Source organism: Stegostoma tigrinum, chromosome 29 (assembly GCF_030684315.1).
Source record: "Stegostoma tigrinum isolate sSteTig4 chromosome 29, sSteTig4.hap1, whole genome shotgun sequence".
Classification (NCBI taxonomy): Eukaryota; Metazoa; Chordata; class Chondrichthyes; order Orectolobiformes; family Stegostomatidae; genus Stegostoma; species Stegostoma tigrinum.
The window spans coordinates 20,315,534-20,338,633 of record NC_081382.1 but is presented as its reverse complement, the minus strand read 5'-3'; the positions used below and the strand labels follow the sequence as shown (position 1 = coordinate 20,338,633).

The 23,100-nt window shown below is 42.2% G+C and overlaps 1 protein-coding gene across 2 annotated transcripts in view; it reads left to right on the top strand.

Annotated features, from left to right (window-relative positions):
• Positions 1–4,372: 4,372 nt before the first annotated feature.
• The window catches only part of LOC125465487 (multiple epidermal growth factor-like domains protein 9), a 307,302-nt gene continuing 288,574 nt past the window's right edge, over positions 4,373–23,100 (top strand). Inside the window, exon 1 of one of the 2 annotated variants that reach the window (XM_059638230.1) lies at positions 4,373–4,867. In XM_059638230.1, coding sequence (XP_059494213.1) covers positions 4,600–4,867 — 268 coding nt within the window. In that variant the 5' untranslated portion in view covers positions 4,373–4,599. The remainder of the gene's footprint in view (positions 4,868–23,100) is intronic. The other variant, XM_048559081.2, reaches the window with a different exon arrangement.

The following is a 23,100-nucleotide window of genomic DNA, read 5'->3' as shown; positions in this document are numbered from 1 at the left end:
TTGCATAAATATTTGTAGAAGAAATAATTCTAGAGATTGGTTCCAGAAACGAGGAACTTCAGTTACATAGTATATAAAATGTGAGGCTGGATGAACACAGCAGGCCAAGCAGCATCTCAGGAGCACAAAAGCTGACGTTTCGGGCCTAGACCCTTCATCAGAGAGGGGGATGGGGGGAGGGAACTGGAATAAATAGGGAGAGAGGGGGAGGCGGACCGAAGATGGAGAGTAAAGAAGATAGGTGGAGAGAGTGTAGGTGGGGAGGTAGGGAGGGGATAGGTCAGTCCAGGGAAGACGGACAGGTCAAGGAGGTGGGATGAGGTTAGTAGGTAGCGGGGGGTGCGGCTTGGGGTGGGAGGAAGGGATGGGTGAGAGGAAGAACCGGTTAGGGAGGCAGAGACCGGTTGGACTGGTTTTGGGACGCAGTGGGTGGGGGGGAAGAGCTGGGCTGGTTGTGTGGTGCAGTGGGGGAAGGGGAGATTTTGAAACTGGTGAAGTCCACATTGATACCATATGGCTGCAGGGTTCCCAGGCGGAATATGAGTTGCTGTTCCTGCAACCTTCGGGTGGCATCATTGTGGCAGTGCAGGAGGCCCATGATGGACATGTCATCAAGAGAATGGGAGGGGGAGTGGAAATGGTTTGCGACTGGGAGGTGCAGTTGTTTTTTGCGAACTGAGCGGAGGTGTTCTGCAAAGCGGTCCCCAAGCCTCCGCTTGGTTTCCCCAATGTAGAGGAAGCCGCACCGGGTACAGTGGATGCAGTATACCACATTGGTAGATGTGCAGGTGAACCTCTGCTTGATGTGGAATGTCATCTTGGGGCCTGGGATGGGGGTGAGGGAGGAGGTGTGGGGACAAGTGTAGCATTTCCTGCGGTTGCAGGGGAAGGTGCCGGGTGTGGTGGGGTTGGAGGGCAGTGTGGAGCGAACAAGGGAGTCGCGGAGAGAGTGGTCTCTCCGGAAAGCAGACAGGGGAGGGGATGGAAAAATGTCTTGGGTGGTGGGGTCGGATTGTAAATGGCGGAAGTGTCGGAGGATAATGCGTTGTATCCGGAGGTTGGTAGGGTGGTGTGTGAGAACGAGGGGGATCCTCTTGGGGCGGTTGTGGCGGGGGCGGGGTGTGAGGGATGTGTCGCGGGAAATGCGGGAGACGCGGTCAAGGGCGTTCTCGATCACCGTGGGGGGAAAGTTGCGGTCCTTAAAGAACTTGGACATCTGGGATGTGCGGGAGTGGAATGTCTTGTCGTGGGAGCAGATGCGGCGGAGACGGAGGAATTGGGAATAGGGGATGGAATTTTTGCAGGAGGGTGGGTGGGAGGAGGTGTATTCTAGGTAGCTGTGGGAGTCGGTGGGCTTGAAGTGGACATCAGTTACAAGCTGGTTGCCTGAGATGGAGACTGAGAGGTCCAGGAAGGTGAGGGATGTGCTGGAGATGGCCCAGGTGAACTGAAGGTTGGGGTGGAAAGTGTTGGTGAAGTGGATGAACTGTTCGAGCTCCTCTGGGGAGCAAGAGGCGGTGCCGATACAGTCATCAATGTACCGGAGGAAGAGGTGGGGTTTGGGGCCTGTGTAGGTGCGGAAGAGGGACTGTTCCACGTAACCTACAAAGAGGCAGGCATAGCTGGGGCCCATGCGGGTGCCCATGGCCACCCCCTTAGTCTGTAGGAAGTGGGAGGAGTCAAAAGAGAAGTTGTTGAGTGTGAGGACGAGTTCAGCTAGGCGGATGAGAGTGTCGGTGGAGGGGGACTGGTCGGGCCTGCGGGACAGGAAGAAGCGGAGGGCCTTGAGGCCATCTCCATGCGGAATGCAGGTGTACAGGGACTGGACGTCCATGGTGAATATGAGGTGTTGGGGGCCAGGGAATTGGAAGTCCTGGAGGAGGTGGAGGGCGTGGGTGGTGTCACGGACGTAGGTGGGGAGTTCCTGGACCAAAGGGGAGAAAATGGAGTCCAGATAGGTGGAGATGAGTTCGGTGGGGCAGGAGCAGGCTGAGACGATGGGTCGACCAGGGCAGGCAGGTTTGTGGATTTTGGGAAGGATTGTTTTTTGCGAACTGAGCGGAGGTGTTCTGCAAAGCGGTCCCCAAGCCTCCGCTTGGTTTCCCCAATGTAGAGGAAGCCGCACCGGGTACAGTGGATGCAGTATACCACATTGGTAGATGTGCAGGTGAACCTCTGCTTGATGTGGAATGTCATCTTGGGGCCTGGGATGGGGGTGAGGGAGGAGGTGTGGGGACAAGTGTAGCATTTCCTGCGGTTGCAGGGGAAGGTGCCGGGTGTGGTGTGGTTGGAGGGCAGTGTGGAGCGAACAAGGGAGTCGCGGAGAGAGTGGTCTCTCCGGAAAGCAGACAGGGGAGGGGATGGAAAAATGTCTTGGGTGGTGGGGTCGGATTGTAAATGGCGGAAGTGTCGGAGGATAATGCGTTGTATCCGGAGGTTGGTAGGGTGGTGTGTGAGAACGAGGGGGATCCTCTTGGGGCGGTTGTGGCGGGGGCGGGGTGTGAGGGATGTGTCGCGGGAAACGCGGGAGACGCGGTCAAGGGCGTTCTCGATCACCGTGGGGGGAAAGTTGCGGTCCTTAAAGAACTTGGACATCTGGGATGTGCGGGAATGGAATGTCTTGTCGTGGGAGCAGATGCGGCGGAGGCGGAGGAATTGGGAATAGGGGATGGAATTTTTGCAGGAGGGTGGGTGGGAGGAGGTGTATTCTAGGTAGCTGTGGGAGTCGGTGGGCTTGAAGTGGACATCAGTTACAAGCTGGTTGCCTGAGATGGAGACTGAGAGTTTTGTTTTTTGCGAACTGAGCGGAGGTGTTCTGCAACCTCATCCCACTACTAACCTCATCCCACCTCCTTGACCTGTCCGTCTTCCCTGGACTGACCTATCCCCTCCCTACCTCCCCACCTACACTCTCTCCACCTATCTTCTTTACTCTCCATCTTCGGTCCGCCTCCCCCTCTCTCCCTATTTATTCCAGTCCCCTCCCCCCATCCCCCTCTCTGATGAAGGGTCTAGGCCCGAAACGTCAGCTTTTGTGCTCCTGAGATGCTGCTTGGCCTGCTGTGTTCATCCAGCCTCACATTTTATTATCTTGGAATCTCCAGCATCTGCAGTCCCCATTATCTCTGATACTATTTTAACTTCAGTTACATAGATAGATTGGAGAAGTTAGGACTGTTTTTGAAGAAAGGCTGCGATTAATCGTACAAGTGTTCAAAATCTTGAGGAATCTGGACAGATAGAGAGAAATTGCACTCACCGCTGGAAAAAAAAATCAAGAATGAGAGGGCACAGACTTGTAATTAATTGGGAAATGTAGCAAAAAGACATGAGAAAAATAACCTTTTCACAGTGAGTGGTTTAAAACAGGAATGTATTGCCCGAGAATGAGACGAAAGCCTGTTCAATTGAAACATTTAAAGTGGAATTAGACAGTTATCCAGAAAGGAAGAAAGTGTAGAGTTTTGGATAAGAAGATGGGAGAATGTTCATTTTAAGAGCAGTGTCTGTGACAATGGATCAAATGGCCTCCTGTTCTTTAACCATTTGAGGAAAGAGAGAGAAATAAGAGAGGCACAGGATCGATGGATCGAATAGCCTCCGTTGCTGTCTGAAGCCATTCCACGATTTAGAAAATTAAACATTCAGTGTGTGTTTGTTTCACTTGTACAACTAGTGTTCTTCATTCACATATTATTCTGGTTGACATACTAATTTTCAAAAAGGCAAAGAACGGCAGCTGTTGAAAATGTGAGACAGGGTCTAAATCTGAAACCAGAATTTACCAGTCCTCCCCAAAAGGTGTTGAATGACCTGCCACGCTTTCCCGATTAACGTTTTTTTTGTATGGTTAAAACAATACAAATCTTCTCCATGTGATTTTGCTTCATTAACAAATTTGACACAAAATTTATTTTTAAAAAACTGTTGAAGGCAGATAGGTGTTGCCAAATTTCACCTCCGGACAGGCCAATATTAAATAAGAATTTAAAGATTGGAGGAGAAATTCACCAATGCCTTTCAACACGTCTGTTTCAAAGCTGCCACATGGCAGCTTGCTAGAAAACCTAGATAATACATATCGCCGTCACCCGCCCCCCCCCATCCCCCATGATTCAACTGCTAAGAGTAAATGCTGATGGCCTTTGACCGTATTTACTTTCTGGTTTGTTGTGGAAGTTCCCGTTCTGGCGTGTGACAGCCGGAAAGTAACGTCCCACTACCGTCAACTCAACTTGCTTCTGTAGGAAAGCCTACCTCCCAGCGAACACCGGATTGGCCGACTATTTACAACCCCAATTGGACGTGTGTGCAGAGTTCACAGGCTTGGTTGGCGAAGCAGCGGTGTCAATCAGGCGGAGAGGCGGGGACGGGAAAGGGTCGGGAGCTCCGCCGGCTGCCTGCTCAGGGTGGGATTGACATCAAATCCCGGGAGCAGGGGAGGGGGGTGGGAATTCACCGTCAGCTCCAGTACGAAATGCGGCTGCAAGGGAAACACGCTGCTTTTGACACTCGGCAATTCTGATCACACACCTTGTTTTTGTCTGAACGGGAATAAACCATCGATTCCAGGAATTAAAACCTGAGACCGAAACTGCAATGTTGTCGATGGTGGGGAAATTTGCGTTGATAATGATGTGCTTGGCATTGCCTGGACTGAGAGAAGCAGCCGGCAGAGTTGGATGGAATACCACAGAGGGATACAATGTCACAACCCCACTAGACTTCCTCAATACTACCAGTTTTCAGGAGATCTCCACTGCTACGGAAAGATCGTTTGCAACATCAACAGTACCTTCTACTATTGTAACAACACAAGCCACTACCATTACACCTACCGCCGACTGGGAATGGATGGAATCACAAGGTGAGGTCTTTTTTGGTTAAAAATCACACCACACCCCACTCCGTTTTATTGTAGTGCTGGTAACCTGACTGTAGTATGGATGCATTATTAAGATGGTTAGTAAGCGGCATGACCAAGGCTGGGGTAATGTTTCGATTTACACCAGCAAGTATAGGCAGCAGACAGGTTTGAATTAGCAACATGCAGCTTACTTGTAACAAACGGCAAATAAATGAGTATAATATACACAGGATCAACGATGTTTGCTCGTGTTTAGCTGTGCTTGTTCAGTGGCGCTGACAGTATCCATAGCATTGAAGGATACTGTAATCTGGTTCCATTAATACTACACATGTAGATTCCTTACTCTGTTCAAAACAATGGGAATTGGCGAGAATAAAACGTAAGCAAGCAAGGCGTAACCTTGCCCATTGTAGATTTTTTTTTCAATTCATTTTATTTCTGTGTCTCTGTCATACACACACTTGTTTGCTGTCTTTCTGTCATTACTGCCTCCTCACAATCACATTCAGATGAGGTGATCAGCGGGTGGCCATTCACGTCTATCCATGTACCTCAGAATTAAAATGCTTTAAATATGACTTGTTTAGGAATCAGAGTAGCAAATTGACATAAGCGGTTGACTGTTTTATATACACAATGAATTAAATACTTGTATTTTACAGAAACGCTGGTTTCTGCCTGTGGGCGCAGAACGTCCGTACACCATTTTTGCTAGAGGAATTTTTGATGCGAGGATATGCTATGTGAAAAATATACAGTTGATATTCAACTCAAATGTTTAGTACATAAACACAAAAGGCCTGTCAGATATTGAGTAAAATATGTGCCGTGGCACGTAAGTAAAACCACAGTTTAAGCTAGTGTTATATTGCCACTTCCTTGTTGCAGTCAAGTTTCATGAGTATCTTTGACACTATCATGACATCATGACCTGGCGTCAGGCCTTGCTGCAACGCTGGAATACAAACTGTTCGAGGTCTGTTGAGGTTATCTGACATAATCTTGAGCTCAGCACCATGTTCTCTGCGTCTCCAGTGTAATGAAACTGGACATAAAAATTACTCGTGAAGTTTGTCAAATAGCTTAGAATTTTATGACATTACTGAAACTTTGTAATACCCTTTGGCTTCATCCTAATAAATGTGTTTGAAGTGCAACTTTGAATGTGTCAGGTAGTATACCAGTATAAAATGCATACTTTTTATTGCATTAATAAAAGTAATCTAATTAACTCCCCCAATAGCCTTGTGGAAAAAGACAATATTCACTGCAGCAATGATCAGTCCAGGTCAGAAAGTCACAGAATCTATATTTAGTTAGCTTATTTCTACATGGCCAACACCCAGAGCTCTTAATTTGCTTCGTCATCTATAGGTCTTCAGCTGAAAAACATACATATGAACTTTGATAAAAGCAGGATTAGGTATGACTAAGATATCCTGCATTTAATCTCCCAGGGCTTCCTCCATGGGTTTAGGATGGAAGAATGGCTACAAGGGTGAAAATGCAATATACAAGAGAATTTGACACTGTTCCCTCTTCTACCAAAACAAAACAGGAAAAGAAAATTGCTGTGTAGTAACACTTGTCCCATGGTCGCACACACCGAAAGTTTTTAAATTACCTTAACCCTGTCAAATAGGTCATTTTATTTCTACTGTAATTATTGATGCTGCTGAATAATAGTATGGTAAATAAATGAGAAACATTTGTTAAAGAATGTGTTTCGCTGTATTTTTTTAATAACAAATGTCTCGTAGTGAATTTAAAGTACTAATTTGGTCTTTAGATATGATTATTTAATGCTTATTTGTCCCCTAAATTCACTTCTGATCTTCAATCCTATTTCAGGTATGATATACTTTGAGCCTCAGAGTATTACATTAGATTGGATTTTTAACTCCAAAGTTACAAACTGGTTTACCTTTTGGGCAAAAATTCCCAATAGGTGGTGCTGTTTTTTTTCAATGTGATTCATCCAAAATTGATTAAACCAGTACCAGTTTAAAGACAAAATAATATGCAAAGATGCTCTCCAGTTGCTGTGGTGCATGGCAGAAATTATGATCCATTGTATACAAATATGGTTGAGTGGAAACCTCAGGAAAAAGGAATCACTTTACATAAACTAACAGCAATATCTGCATAAATTTCTGATTGCATCTAAAATGGAAACTCTTGCTGTAATATCCTCTTTCCAATGATTTGCGTCCGTAACATACTTCTGACTGTTGGCTTGGCTAATGCATTTGACTATTCATTTTACAAATATTGTGACAATCAGAATCTTTCCTATAGTCTCAGATGGCCTGAACATGAATTAGCAAATGTTTTTGAATTCAAATTGCACCATATACTCTTCAAACGGCCTAAGACAAAATCAGGATTGCTCATGCTTTTGTGCTGCCTTTAAGGTATTTTTCAATATTTTCCGCCTTTTTGTCTTCAGATATAGTAAAATGACTTTGCATTGTTCCCTAGAAAACCTTTCTGTTTGTGGACCTGTTTAATAAAAGTGTAGCATTGCATTCTTCAATATGAGATTATCTTTTTGGTCATGCAGTTGTTTCAAATTTACCTTTAATGTATAAACGTATAGTTAAATTAGAGCATTGTAAATGATCAGTAGCATTACCTAAACTATTATGGACTTCACAGATTTTGGAGTATTAATTGAGAAATGTTTATCAATACAATATTGACAAATTCTTGGAACTAGTTTTGTCTGTTTTTAACAATCAAGGTAATAATCCATTTGCTACAGCGTCACAAATATTCCCTGAGGCACAAAGTGCATTTATTGCTTGTGTAGTATTTTCATTTTGCCCTATATTAGATTCAGAAAGCTACTGATGTTTTGGACTTATGACCAAAATAATTTTGCATTTTGAAACTAAAATAACGTGAAATTTTAACATCATATTTTTATAAGTAACTTTTATTATGGTGAATATTTGTTTTGAAGCTTGTTTCAAAGGGAGAGAGAGGGAAAGAGATCACCCAGCTGGGAGTTCAGAGTGCTGGACAATTAAGTATGATTTACCATTTGTGCCCAGGAGCTCCCATGTGAGGTGTAACATAAGCTAAATGGACAGTACAGCTCACACTATTCGTCCGCTTACATATCTACTTCAGCTGCCTGTCACTGTGCTATTGTTAGTTCCAATGTGAAACCTATGTAAATCCTGCTTATGATTGATATGAAGAAAACTTGGTCCTTACTACAAGATTGTGCTTTTTAAAATGTTTCATGGGCTGGATATGCCACTATTCATTGCCCATCTCCAGTTGCTTTCAGGAATGTAGTTGTGAGCTGTCATCTTGAACTGGTACATTATACGGGGGTAGGTACAGTCATAGTGCTGTTAGGAAGTGAGTTCCAGGATTTTGATCTAGTGACAATGAAGAAGTGGTGATATAGTTCCAAGTCAGATTAATGCATGACTTGAAGAGATATTTACAGATCGTGATGTTCTTGTGCATTTGCTGATCATGTTCTCTTGTGGGTTTGGAATGTGCTGTTGAAGGAACCTTGGTAACTTGCTGTTGTATACCTTGCAGGTGATACACATTGTTGGCAATGTACTTCAGTGGTGGAGTGGGTGAATTTAAAGGTGTTAGATTGGGTTTCAATCAAGTGGGCTGCTTTGTTCTGGCCAGTATTGAAATTCCTGAGTGGTTTTGGAGCGGCAGTTATCCAGGAAATTAGAGAATATTACATCACACCCTGACTTATGCCTTCCTTTTGAAATATATGTTTCATTTAAGATCAATAGATAACTTTGTCTTAATCTTACTTTACAACAAGATCTAAGCTTTCTGCACAGCATGTTTAATATCATGACTTTGTTATCAAGTAACTTGTAAATGTGAAAATGAGAAGAAAGGGATAGTATATGCAGACAGTCCAGAGATGGTATACGTAGGAGCCCCTCTAATAGACTGGAGGGGCTGTTGTAGATAAGAGATACATTACAGCATTAAAAAAAATTCAGCCTGCCTATTTTAAACAAAAACCACTTGTGCACAATTTTCAGCTATTACTTTTCTCATTAGTTGAAACACAACATTACATAGATTAAGATTCTCCACAGTCAAAAGTATTTTCTCTATCACTGTTTTTACAGTCAGCTAACCATCTAAGGAGATGGGTTCATTGGTAATGTTTTAGATCTTGTCCAAATATCATTTAGAGTAACCTACCAGCAGTTACACACGTAAACAAGGTAATGATTCGTTCTCCGCTCTGGTGAAGGATGCTATTGGTTGTGCATCATGTTTCTTATGACTGGTGACATACCAAGTGAAGAATGCAAACAGCTCTGTGATCAGAAGCTATCAAAGTCCAATTAAATCAGAAATTTGATTCTGTCAGAACAATGATCCATGTATGGAGTTTGTTCCATATACTGTTCCTAAAATGAATGTGAGGCATGGTTACTGACTCTGAGTTCATACACAAAGGTCTGTATACTTTACAATTAAACAGAGAATAATGACGTTATATTGATTTGATTTAACTATTGTTCAAGTAGGGATAAAAATATTATGTTCGCCTAGCTGTTAAAGTCCACAAATGCTGGATGTTTTGACAAAATGCATAAGAAGCAAATGAGACTCAGCAAGTGTTGAAGAGAAGGGCAATTGACAACTTGGCATGAGCTTGAAACCTTGACCCTTCACAATATAGTGTGTATAATGTCTGCTGTGCCACAATAGGGAAGCCCAAGCAGGGACTAGATGATTTTCGCACAGTAACAGGAAGTAGAAAAGTTGGTGGCAGCATTTCTGTTGACCTCACCTCAATGTGCATTACAGAATAAATCAGCTGGAGTCTTAGGAGCAGCTTGTTTGGTTCCAGGTGGTACATCACAGAAGAAGCATAAAAATCAGACTGACTAGAATGTTTTAGGCTCAAAAAAGAGACAGTTAATACTATGACGAAAAGAATCCTTTTCTCTGGACTTTATCAGCCCTTAAAATGTGAGAAAAGCCACTGATGGATGTTTTGAAAGATCACCTTTAACTACATAATTTATGAGTTGTGAACTACTGGGCTACAGCTACAAGTGTGGTTCTTTTACTCACAATCCATTCAACTATTCGCATCAACTTAAAAATTGAAAACAAACGCATTGGGTCCTAGAGCTGAGCATTTTGGGCTGCTGTACCATTTAAGAACTGATATTTTAAAATATTTGATGTTATTTAGATGCCTTGCAGGATTTCCATGACATTTAGTTTTTTTTGCAGTATTGCATTTTCCTTGTAGTCCTTGGACTAATCATCACAATACAGATTTTTTTTTGGTTTAGTTGACCAAGAACATATAGAACATAGAAAATACAATACAGGAATAAGATTACTGTACTACAGTTATTACTACCAGCTTATTAAATATGAAATTAATAAAAAGACCAATTCAAACAATATAGCATGGAGAAGGTAAGAATCTGTTAGTTTAATAAAGCAGTCATTTTTAATCAGCACACTTTATCTGGTTTTTCAGAAACTGGATCCTGCATTGCCTTATCGGAGGTCTAAAATGTGAAAGCATTGATTTCCAAACAAAAACTTGTTGAGGTGTTTCCTGGTTTGCCTGAATATTTTGTGGGAAATGTTCTTTGGTGAGGAGCTTTTGTGAGGCACCAGACTGGCAAAAATATAGTGTTCGAGTAGGAATGTGTGGGAATGCCTGAGGGTTTGGAAGCACAATATCAGTATTTTAGCCTCTAGAAGACACACAATGCCAGCATTTTACTCAAATATTCCAGTTTCCTTCGTTTCATCCAGTCTCATTTCATATAAAAGAATGTGTAGCCCAACTAAGGAGGTTGTGTAGTGGGTTTAGATAGTCTAAATAGTCTTTATTTCACAGCAGCTCACCAGCTGCAGCACTATAGCATATTGATTATACAATTATTAGCCACTCCCCTATTCTTAAAGGGAAAGAATACATTAAAGCATTTTCAATTTGTTCTGTTCCCTTCAGACATAAAAGGAATGCTTTTTTTTAACCACACATCTCTGTGTTGTGTGCCTTCTGCCTCAATCAAGTGGCTGTTTCTCATGCTAAACCAAAATTTTCAATGATGCTGTCACATATTACAAAGAGTAATCTAGCCAAACCTAATTCAATCCTTACCAAACCTCCACATGTATATTTCCAGATTGAATTGATGGGTTGTGATCAGAACCAGGAATCCTTTATGAATTTTTCTAATTACCCTAGGTACACAAGTCTTATTTGCGTCCTGATGTATGAATTGCATGCTTACTGCTATCCCGGCTTAGGTTAACTAATTTCATGTATACTGGAGATCAGTAAAGGCCCTTTATAACAAAGCGTGGAGCTGGATGAACACAGCAGGCCAAGCAGCATCTTAGGACCGCAAAAGCTGACGTTTTGGGCATAGACCCTTCATCAGGCCCTTTCTTTGTTTTTGTCAAAGTTCATCCTGAGCAGCTGCCTGATGCAGGAATTGGTGCTCTACAGGCCGTTTCCTGGAATGCACACGGAGACAAATATTGACTGCACCTTGATTCAGTGTTGCAAACTGCCACACTTCAAGGTCCAGGACTACATGCTGAGGGACACAGTAAAGCCAAGGCTTTCTGCCAAAAGTTCTATGGGAGTCCATTCAGTTAGCATACTGTCTTGGTGCCTCAAATGTATGTAATATAGTCCTGTACAAGAAATAAATACCATGGATTTTTTTGCAACTGCAGGGAATGCCAATGTTTGTCTGTTATTCATGTGCGAAGACTCTACAGTAACTGTGCATGTGCATAAAGACTTTTATGAATAAGGTACATTTTTAAAATAAAAAAAAACTAAACTTTTAAAATGTAAGAAGATTCCCCAGTGGTTTAGATACTGACTGTGTTTTTATCCAATGTAGTCATCAGGAAAGCTCCTAAATTTGTGTTTCTAATATCTAACCTTTAGTTACTCCTATAAGTTTAGTCACTATTTTCATCCAACATTTTGACTAGAATTTCTATGATAGGGGCAGCAAACTCTTGATTCTGTTTGCTTCACCACCTAATGCAATATTTCAGGGTTAACTAACCATTATATGTCTGTGAAATATCTTGCTGAAAATGGCTGGATATATCAGCTAGATGCACTCGGCCTACCCAAAATGACACTTGAAATAGAAGCCAATAAAATGCTTCTGCACTGTTTCGTTAGTCATTCATTTAAGGTACAGGATTGATTTTCAATGTGTGCAAATATACTGATTGCAGATTGACATGTTGATTACTTACAGTAGAATTGTTAGTAAATCTGCCAGTGATTAGGCCAGGGAGACAATATTCCTCAAAGACAATAACAGGCTAGAAACAATTTAATTATGAAATTCGTCTCCAAATCTCGCGTCAACTTCCTTTCTACATGATCTTTCTGAAAGGGTAAGTTTTCTAGTTGTGATTAGATATTTGAGGGGAGAATGGAAAGCTAAATAAAGTGGGCAGATCACTTTACTTTTCATGTTGCTCAAAGCTTATCAAGCAAAGCAGAATTCACATACATCTCCTGGAAATTTCTGTGGCTGGCTGTGCCTTCGTGGTAAATGATCTGGGTGAATAGGGAATGTGATTGTTAGTGATCACATTGTTACTTTGGAACCTTTATTTCAAACTGATATTTCACCATTGACTAGAACTTTAAAAAGTCTGTAAAGACATGTATTCAAAAATGGTGTTTTCTTTTCAGTACATGTAGGTTTCTTACAAAACACCATATCACCATAATTCTTCACAAATTGTTGAGTTCCTCTGGGCCTACTTTTTCATTCACACTGGCTCATTTATTTGATGCAGTGGTATACTAACAATGACGTAGTAACAATGTATTTAAGTGAACAAATGCAGTATTTAGACTCCTGCAGAAATAGAATTAGAACTCATCAACATTCTCGGTAATAATTATCTCTCCATTAAACAAAAAACCACAACACACATGAAAAGCATCAATTTCCTAGATACCATAGAATGTAAATTGGTACAAGACAAACGCATAAGCAAATAATAAAAAAAAATTCAAAACTGATACAAACATCTACATTCAAAAAGCCATCACCCTAAACTCACCTTCAGATACTGGTAAAGTCACAACTAATGCATGTTGTTATAAAGGGGACGTTGAACCCCCTGATAATTAAAATTGAAATACAAGCCCCTGATCTGTTCCTGCGGGAGTGTTTAATTCAACCCAAAATACCCAGAGAAGCTGAAATTGAAATGTGCATTAATTGGTTGTGCAATTGGAAATCTTAGGTTTGTTTTGATATTTTGGCAACTAGCTTAAAAATCAGCCAATTGATTTAAACCAAGCAATTTGAGACTGAAAACCAATTCAATTTAAATCTGATGGTTTTGACAATCATGGACCAGTGTTATTGCAATAAAACTGATATGTCATCTAAGCGAGATAAAAAGGTTTTTGAAAATTAGGGGAGAGCAAACCACCATCAGAAGGAATAAACATCTAGCTGTCACAGAAATCTCTAAGCTCTCTGAGAAAGCACCATCTATCCATAAAAGGTACCACAGGACTTATAGCCAAAAGTCCTCGTAGATGAATTTACTGAGAAAACATCCCTGATAGAAGGATCAGTGGAAGAACAGCATTTATGACTGGAGAGACAATGAAGAAGGCAGAACATTGCAAAGGACACACCCTGTTAGACAGCCTAAGCTTTAATTTAGTTTTCTTGTCACTTGGGACTTGTGTTGATTGGGACAGCATACCAGTAGAATTTTGTTCTGTTCATGAATAGTTAGTAGTTAAAGTGGAATTGTTCAATTTGTTCGCAGTTCTGTTAATTTGTTCACTGTTAGGGTTAAATAAATAAATTGTTACTTGTTGCTTATAAAATGAATATCAGGGATTTCCTTTCATTTAATCACTACATTTTAATGGATTAGGTGAGATGAGGAGAGCTTCTCTGGGTATTTTGGGTTTAATTAAACACTCCCGCAGGAACAGATCAGGGGCTTGTATTTCAATTTTAATTATCAGAGGGTTCAACCTCCCCTTTATAACAAAATGCATTAGTTGTGACTTTACCTGCCCGTCATGCAATCTGGGTCTACTGCATTTGCTGCTCATAATGTGGTCTCTTCTACGTTGGGGAAATGAAACATGGACTGGGTGACCGCTTGGCAGTACACATACATTCTGCCTGTATACAAGACTGAGCTTCCAATTGCCTGCAACTTTAACACACCATCCTGTTCCCTGGCTGCAGTGTTCCAGCAAAGCTCAGAGCAAGCTGGAAGAGCAGCACCTTGTTTTCCACCTGGGGAGAGATAAGGTGTAGAGCTGGATGAACACAGCAGGCCAAGCAGCATCTTAGGAGCAGGGAAGCTGACGTTGTGGGCCTAGACCTTTCATCAGAAATGGGGGAGGGTAAGAGGGTTCAGAAATAAATAGGGAGAGGCAGATTGAAGATGGATAGAGGAGAAGATAAGTGGAGAAGGGACAGACAGGTTTAAGGGGCGGGGATGGAGCCTGTAGAGGTGAGTGTAGGTGGGGAGGTACGGAGTAGATAGGGAGGACGGACAGGTCAAGGGGGAGGGATGAGGTTAGTGGGAAGGAAATGGGGTGCGACTTGAGGTGGGAGGAGGGGATAGTTGAGAGGAAGGACAGGTTAGGGAGGCAGGGACGAGCTGGGCTGGTTTTGGGATGTGTTGGGGGAGGGGAGATTTTGAAGCTTGTGAAATCCACATTGATACCATTGGGCTGCAGGGTTCCCAAGCAGAATGTGAGTTGCTATTTCTGCAACCTTCGGGTGGCATCGTTGTGGCACTGCAGGAGGCTCAGGATGGATATGTCGTCCAAGGAATGGGAGGGGGAGTTGAAATGGTTCGCGACTGAGAGGTGCAGTTGTTTATTGCGAACTGAGCATAGGTGTTCTGCAAAGTGGTCCCCATGCTTCCACTTGGTTTCCCCGATGTAGAGGGTGCCCCAACAGCGGATGCAGTATACCACATTAGCAGATGTGCAGGTGAACATTGGCTTGATGTGGAAAGTCTTCTTGGGGCCTGGGATGGGAGTGAGGGGAGAGGCGTGGGGGCCGGTATAGCACTTCCTGCGGTTGCAGGGACAAGTGCCGGGTGTGGTGAGGCTGGAGGGGAGTGTGGAGCGGGCAAGGGGCTCCCAGAGAGAATGGTCTCTCCGGAAGGCAAACAAGGGCAGGGAGGGAAAAACGTCTTTGGTGGTGGGGTCGGATTGCAGATGGCGGAAGTGTTGGAGGATGAAGCGTTGGATCCGGAGGTTGGTGGGGTGATACGTGAGGATGAGGGGGATTCTTTTTTGGTTGTTATTGCGGGGACGGGGTGTGAGGGATGAGTTGCGGGAAACGCGGGAGCATTGATTGAGGGGGTGTTCTCGACCACTGCAGGGAGAGGTAGAGAGTTTGCGGTCCTTGAAAAATGAGGACATCTGAGATGTACGGGAGTGGAATGCCTCATCCTGGGAGCAGATGCGGCGGAAGCGAACCAGTTCGGTATAGGGGATAGCATTTTTACAGGAAGGTGGGTGGGAGGAGGTGTATTCTAGGTAGCTATGGGTGACGGCGGGCTTGAAATAGATATTGGTTTCTAGGTGGTTGCCCGACATGGAGACAGAGAGGCCCTGGGGACCCTGCAGCCTTCCGGACTGAATATCCAGCTCAATAACTGTAGTACTTGAGCTCTCCCATGTCCTTATCCCAGCCCCCACACATCAGGCCTTGTTATCACATAGACTGCTATTACACACCATCCATTATTAGTCACTAACAGCCTCCATTAACAGTTAAAAACTAAAAGAACTGCGGATGCTGTAAATCAGGAACAAATCAGAAACAAAGAACAGAATCAGTAGGGTCCACTTGGGGACCCTACAAGCCTCTGGACTCTATATTGAGTTCAATAATTTTAGAGCCTAAATTCTTCCATGTCCCAGCCCACCGCCCCACACGCCAGGCTCTGTTACCACATACCCTGTCACTATACACCCCCTGTTGTTAGTCACTAACAGTCCCCATTAACAACTACTCCCCCTCCCAGCCTGATCATTAGCAACTCCTTTGTCTGTCCAACTGTCTTTTTCTCTCTTTGGGCTCTATCCTATCGTTTACTCCCTACCCCACCCACCTCCCTATTTTCTGCATATAAACTGACATTTGCCCAGCCACCATCAGTTCTATGAAAGTTCACCGGACCTGAAACGTTAACTCTGTTTTCTCCTTTGCAGATGCTGCCAGACCTGCTGAGCCTTTCCAGCAGTAGATAGTAGGAACTGCGGATGCTGAAGAATCTGAGATAACAAGGTGTAGAGCTGGATGAACACAGCAGGTCAAGCAGGAAGGCTGATGTTTCTGGCCTAGACTCTTCTTCAGAAATGGGCCACTTCTGAAGAAGGCTCTAGGCCCGAAACGTCAGCCTTCCTGCTCCTCTGATGCTGCTTGGCCTGCTGTTCATCCAGCTCTACACCTTTGCTATCTGAGCTTTTCCAGCAACTTTGTTTTTGTCCCATTAACAGTTATTCACTCTCCTAGCAAGATCATTAACCACCCCTCTGCCTGTCCAACTGTTTTCTCTCTCTTGGGTTCTGTCCCTACCTATCCTTTACTCCTTACCCCCTCCCCCACTTTATCTTCTGCATATTAGTTGACATTTTCCTAAATACCATCATTTCTGAGGAAGGGTCACTCGACCCAAATGTTAACAATGATTTCTCTCCACAGATACTGTTCGACCTACTAAGCTTTTCCAACACATCCTGTTTTTGTGTTTCACCTTCTCCTGAGTTGCTCGCAGCAGTATCCAGGAGACTAGACAATCTGAGAGTTGACCACCTGAGAAATAAACTTCTCCATTTAAAAGAGAAGACCACGAAAAGCATGATACCAGACCACTGGCCGAACTGTATAAATGACACAATTCAAAGAAAGAGAAATTCCTCATTTGTTAAGCCAGTAGCTTCAGTATGCACTGGGCAGCTATCATAATAAATTAGGCAATTTTAGTCGGTATTATTCAGAGATTGAATGGACTACTCAAAATTGTAGAATGATTGAAATGGCAAATTATATCAACAGGTAAAGCTTTGAAACATTTGACTTCTCAATTTTGCTGATGACCAGATGAGAACTTTCCAGATCTGCCCAAATTTATGCCCAGCAGAAAGGTGAAATCGTTCTTGCATTTATTCCCACCAATACACTGTTGTGAAGGGTACAAATTGCTTTCCAGAGAAGATTTACTTCATTCTGTTTGAACACGTTTTATTTTTCATATAATGCAGGCAGAGTTGATTAAAGCACTTTGCTCATCATTTTTTGTGTCATATTAATGGATTATCTGACCACTTTCTAATGAGTTACAGTATGAATATTTTCCCGTCTTTTGATCTAAACTCAAGTTAAATTTAGAGAACTTGCTCACACCAAATTTTCATGCAATTTTGACAATAAAGATTCCAAGGAGAATTTGTTTTTTTTATTCCTAGCTGACCTGAACCATTAAAAATTTTCCTTCAATATTGTCAGTATTCAATATTATATTATCTATAAATTTCAAGTTTTTTTTTTAAATTTCCACTTTGGACTTATTTCAAGACTGAATCTGGTTGTTTATAGATGATATCGATGGCAGCACAAGTGACTCCATATTTTCCAGTTAATTCAATCTGTGATTTTATCTTCTTATCCATAGCAGTGAGAAATTTGCAGTTTCAGATTTTTGTTTTCTGCTCTACTTTCAAAAAAGTGTTTCTATGATTACCACGTTATTGTACTGAAGGAGCCTTCCCTAAATAAAATAGCGTGTCTATGATGTCCTACCCTTCCAAAAAGATGATGCAGTTATAGATAGGTAATCCAGTGGATCAATAAGTTGTTGTAGAAATTTGTGTATGTAATGAAAACCTGTGGATTACGTTATGACAGAGAGAGAAATGGGAAAAAAAACATATATTAGGGTCCTAAATGGAATTTTATTCTTACTGAAAGCTTAAATCTGAAGTGGCCTTAACCAGAAAATATTCAGGGAGTCAACACAGACCTTATTGTCCCCTAAAACCCCAGAAGGAAACTCACTAAACATTGAGATAACAAAGTGTAGAGCTGGATGAACACAGCAGGCCAATCTACACCTTGTTATCTCAGATTCTCCAGGATCTGCAGTTCCTACTATCACTAAACATTTGCAGGGTTCCCAAGCGGAATACGAATTGCTGTTCCTGCAACCTTCGGGTGGCATCATTGTGGCACTGCAGGAGGCCCATGATGGAACAGCAACTCACATTCCACTTGGGATCCCTGCAGCCCAATGGTATCAATGTGGACTTCACCAGCTTCAAAATCTCCCCTTCCCCCACCGCATCCCAAAACCAGCCCAGTTTGTCCCCTCCCCCCAATGCACCACACAACCAGCCCAGCTCTTCCCCTCCACCCACTGCATCCCAAAACCAGTCCAACCAGTCTCTGCCTCCCTAACCTGTTCTTCCTCTCACCCATCCCTTCCTCCCACCCCAAGCCGCACCTCAATCTCCTACCTACTAACCTCATCCCACCTCCTTGACCTGTCCTTCTTTCCTGGACTGACCTATCCCCTCCCTACCTCCCCACCTATACTCTTCTCTCCACCTATCTTCTTTCTCTCCATCTTCGGTCCGCCTCCCCCTCTTTCCCTATTTATTCCAGAACCCTCACCCCATCCCCCTCTCTGATGAAGGGTCTAGGCCCGAAACGTCAGCTTTTGTGCTCCTGAGATGCTGCTTGGCCTGCTGTGTTCATCCAGCTTCACACTTTGTTATCTTGGATTCTCCAGCACCTGCAGTTCCCATTACATCAAAGAAGTTTGTTATTGGTTTAAACATGGCACAATAATATGATATCTATTGTTGGTTGAGTTCAAAGATTTTCCAAACACTTAGGTGATAATAAGATCAAATTTATAAAACATATTCTCAGCCCAGCTAGGAATGATACAAGCATAGTATGATGCAGTTCGTAACAATAGATAACTTGGTTAAGATTATAAGTAAAAATATTTTTCAATGGAGGAAAAAAACATCAAATAATGTAGGTAAATAAAGGAAACATAGTAAGTTTAGTAGTCATTGATGCTTAGCAGTTCAACCAATTCCAAGTTGGGAAAGAATCAATGTTACCAAGTTATTTTATGTAAGGAAATTTATAACTGAATCTAATTAGTAGCATTTATGATATGTCTTCACACATGGCCATGATAATTGTATTATCTGGTGACAAGTCAAAGAAGACTATTTTGCAAGAAGTGCATATGAGTTTGACAATGGATTCAATGAGTTTATGAACTGCCAAACAGCTTAACTGGCAGGAACTCTGCTTATTCACAGGCAGTTCATAAACTTATTGAAGTGTTTCAGTAACCAAGCGTGAGGTTGATGAGAGCTAGTTAATATAATTCACACAGCTCGCTGCAGCAATTACTTAAGGTTTCTTGCATGTCCCAGTGGACAGACTCATCAGGAATAAAACCTCTTGCCTGGAGAAGTGATTTAACAAGCTGATAAGTAACTTTGCAACCCATCAAATGTTATCCATTTCATAATTCTTTCACTTAACTTTTCTATTTAGTATTAAAGCTGCTGCTGGGGGAAAAAATGCAAAACATTACCACAAGCACTGCTTTTTCCATGGTTGCCAAGCCACCAGCTAGTTGGCATCGGAAAAAGGTCAAATTTGTGGTTAACAGTGAATGAAAGTAACACATATTTAGCTTGTTGCTTCAATTATAAATGGGCCCAAATGTTTGTGCTTCCTCAAACAGACTAAGAACAGGTCAAAATGTATACTTGAGTTCACTGTGAATGTCTGCTGCAGGTGTTATTACCAGATGAAGTTCTCAGATGTGAATGATCTTGTATTACACCATTCTATAGCATTATGAAGACATTAATGTATGATGTACAAGAGATATAGAAGGTTTGCTGAACTGTGAAGACTGGATTGACAAACAGGTCCTGTGCTCCTTTGCATCTAAGTACGTTCGTTAGAGTTCGTAATTACATAGAAATTATGACACAAAATATTGCAACCTAGAACATTGATTATATCATTGTTTTTCTCAAAACAACTGAGAGTTGGGGCCCATCAATTTTTCAAATAATGCATTTTAAATTATTAGATTCCCTACAGTGAAGAAACAGGCCCTACGGCCCAGCAAGTCCACACCACCACTTGAAGCATCCGACCCAGACCCATCCCCCTATAACCTACACACCCCTGAACGCTATGGGCAATTTAGCATGGCCATAGTGAAGGGTATATGATGGGTAACCTTTTCATGCAGAGGGTGGTGTGTGTTTGGAATGAGCTGCCAGAGGAGGTGATGGAGACTGGTATAACTACAACATTTAAAAGGCACCTGGATAGGTATATGAATAGGAGGGGCTTTGAGGGATATAGGCCAAATGCTGGCAAATGGGACTAGATTAATGTAGGATATCTGGTCGGCATGGACGAGTTGAACCGATGGGTCTGTCTCAGTGCTGTACATCTATAAAACTTGAGAACACCAGCTGACCCTCCACTTGACTTTTATGCCATCTGTGAATTTAGCAACAATGTCCTCAGTTCCTTTGTTCAGGTCACTACTTTATAATGGGAATAGTTGTAGTTCCAACACTGACACCTACGGAACTCTATTAGTCACTGGCTGATGCTGAAAAAGACTCTGTTATCCAAACAGCCAATCCTTTATCCAGGCCAGTACCTTGCCTCTAACACCGTGGTCTTTTATCTTATTTAGCAGCCCCCTTTGGGGAACCTTGTCAAAGCGCTTTTGGAAATCAAAATAGATCACCTCCACGAACTATCCCTTATCGAAATTGCTTGTAACCTCCTCAAAGATTTGTCAGGCTTGATCTCCCCTTGACGAAGCCATGCTGACTTAGCCCTCTTTTATCATGCATTTCCAAGTACTCCACAATGTCATCCCTAATAATGAATTCTAAAATTTTATCAATGAGCAATGTCGAGCTAACCAGCCTATAATTTCCTGACTTCTGCCTCCCTCTCTTAAATGGGGGTGTTACGTTAGCCATTTCCAGTCCTTTGGAACCCTCCTTGGCTCTAGTGATTCCTGAAAGGTCACCACCAATGCCGCCACAGCTCCTGAGCTTTCTACTTCAGAAAGCTAGGGTGCAGTCCATCTGGTTTGGGTGATTTATCCCCCTTTAGATCTTTTAGCTTCTCCGGCACCTTCTCCTAAATGATGGCCACAACACTCATGTCTACCCCCTGACTCTCTTGAAGCTCTGGTATGCTTCTGGTGTCTTCCACTGTGAAAACTAATGCAAAGTATCTATTTTGTTCCTCCACCATTTCTTTGCTCCCCATTAATACTACTTCAGCCTCATTTTCTGGTGATTAAATGTCCGCTTTTGCCACTCTCACATTTTAGATATCTAAAAACCTCTGCAGCCTTCTTTGAGGTCACTAGCCAGGTTACTCTCCTATTTCATCTTCTCCCCTCTTATTGCTTTTTTAATTGACCTCTGATTGTGTTAAAGGATCCCAGACCTCTGGCTTCCCACTAATTTTTCCTACACTGTATGCTTTTTCTTTTGCTTTTATGCAATCCCTGACTTCCCTTGTCAGTCATGGTTGCCCCATCCTCCCTTTTAATACTCTTCTTTTTCCTTGGGATGAATTTCTGCTGTGCCATCCGAATTATTCCCCAAAACACTTCATTGCTGCTCCACAGTCTTCCCTGTTCGACATCTCTTTTAATCAACTCCGGCCAGCTTTTCCGTCATGTCAGTGTGGTCACCTTTACTCAATTGTAATATTTCCACATCTGATTCAATCTTCTCCCTCTGAAACTGCAGGATGAATTCTGCAGGGGTCATTGTTGTCTAGGGGTTCCTTCACCATGAGCTCCCTCATCAAGCCTGCCACATTACACATCCCTAAATCCAGAATTACCAGTTCCCATTGGACTGTACCACAATCTGCTCCAAAATTACATCTCATAGACAATCTATGAATTCCTTTCCTTGAGATCCGCTGCCAATCTGTTTATAACAGTCTACCTGTGTATTGAAGTTCCCTATGATTATTGTAATTGTTCCTTTCTTACATGCCTTTTCTATCTCCTGATTTATTTTCCTGTTAGTATTGGATTAACAATGACAAGAATCTGAATCCGAGAAAGAGGTCCATGGACAAAACAATCAAAGCTTAGAAGGAGTAGTTACTGTGGAAGCTTGAGAAAAACAGGACAGACAAGATGTTCACAAGCTCTCTGATGAAGGGTCTAGGCCTGAAACGTCAGCTTTTGTGCTCCTGAGATGCTGCTTGGTCTGCTGTGTTCGTCCAGCTTCACACTTGTTATCTTGGATTCTCCAGCATCTGCAGTTCCCATTATCTCAGACAAGATGTTATTGCAGTATGATTTCACTCCGTACAGCATCTATTGATAACAGAGAATTTCAAATCCACATGTACCAGTAGAAGTGTGGTTCAGGTAAATTGAGTCTGTTTAAATAATCGACTATATTTCAACAACCTAAATGGCTGAGATTAAATTTATATACCTTTTGAAATAAACTTTACTGATTTATAAGGAATCTGTTTCCTTATACAGTACTGAGGAACTAACTCATGTTCTGGGAGCAATTCTTGTATTGAAGAGAGTAAAAGTTAAGATTGTTAAAATGAAGAAACTTCAGTAACTGTGATGGGTGTTATTTCTTTTTTTTAAAAAAGAATTAAAAATGGGAAAGAAACAAACCTTTCAACTGGATGGTATTGAGCCAAATTGACCTTTGAGTCTGGTTGTTAGTTTAAAGTGAGGTATTATTTTGAGCCTGTAGGACTGCATTCAATATCTGTTGGCTTAGTTACTCATTCATTTTTCTGCTTATTGTTGTTCACATGTTTGATAAACGCATTACAAAGGATATTACTGTTGGTGCCTAGAGAGTCATTTTATAGGATCATCAAGTCAGTGTTGACTTGTATATTTCACTTTTCTCAATCTCGTAATAAATACAGCATTTCAACCATAATATGTACTCCCTGTGCCTTTGATCGATTGCAAAGGGTGTTGGGGAAATTGAAGTAGTTTTGCAAGTAACTATCCTGAAAATGTAATGTTTCACAACGAATATGTGGTATGGGAGTTTGTCTCACACATTAGGGTAATAGTAAAAGCATTATGAATAAAATGAAAGGGTTTTAAAT